Genomic DNA, 828 nt, shown 5'->3' on the forward strand with positions numbered 1-828 from the left:
TAGACTTGATGACCAATTCAAATCTGTTTTCAGAATTCTTATCGCTTCATTAGATAAATTGGTATGTTTGGCAAAAAACACTTCCAAAATACTATGTCACGCGTGTGTTAGACTAAAACAGAAAATCACGTTATCGAATCCCCTTAAATACAAAAGCTGTATAAACATATCATAGGCAAAAAACTTACATTTTTTCTTATTTTCAATAATTATCAATACATCATCATCAATATCAAATCCAATAAAATATTGTTCTGTTTTATTGGTTTCCTAAAAATAAACAAATTAAAATTATTTTTAATTTATCATATTATACAATCTTTCTATAATATTATATGATTAATGTTTTGGGTACCCGGCAATTACTTGATGGCCAAGTACTCTATATCATATTTAAGACTTTACTTTTACTCCGTACCCGGCGTAATACCTACATTTTTACCCGGCTCTTACTCAGTACCCGGCGAGATACTACATTTTTACTCGACTTATATTCAATGGCAAACGCTGATAATCTATTTATAAATATATGCATACCTATAATTAATATAACGGGAATTCTAGGATATTGGAATAACTGAACCGATTTACAATAGACAGTTGATTATAAACAAATCATGTTTTCCTTCTACAAATTACAAAAATAAATCTCGTATTTACTTTTTAATGTTTATATGTAGATTATATGATAACAACCTGCAATCAAAACCCATTATAAAATATAAATTATTCCTATACAAATATTCTCAGTTATAAGACGTAATCAGTAATCAATTTAAAGTCTACACTCTACAGCTCTGCACAACAACGCACTCGTTTGATATGTAA

At 28.3% G+C, this 828-nt stretch overlaps 1 protein-coding gene across 1 annotated transcript in view; it reads right to left on the minus strand.

The window, feature by feature from the left end:
- The window catches only part of LOC100571833, a 13,646-nt gene that overhangs the window by 6,748 nt on the left and 6,070 nt on the right, over positions 1-828 (minus strand). The window contains exon 3 of the mRNA XM_008181593.2: positions 189-270. Coding sequence (XP_008179815.2) covers positions 189-270 — 82 coding nt within the window. The remainder of the gene's footprint in view (positions 1-188; positions 271-828) is intronic.

This window comes from Acyrthosiphon pisum, chromosome X, assembly GCF_005508785.2.
Source record: "Acyrthosiphon pisum isolate AL4f chromosome X, pea_aphid_22Mar2018_4r6ur, whole genome shotgun sequence".
NCBI classification, from domain to species: Eukaryota; Metazoa; Arthropoda; class Insecta; order Hemiptera; family Aphididae; genus Acyrthosiphon; species Acyrthosiphon pisum.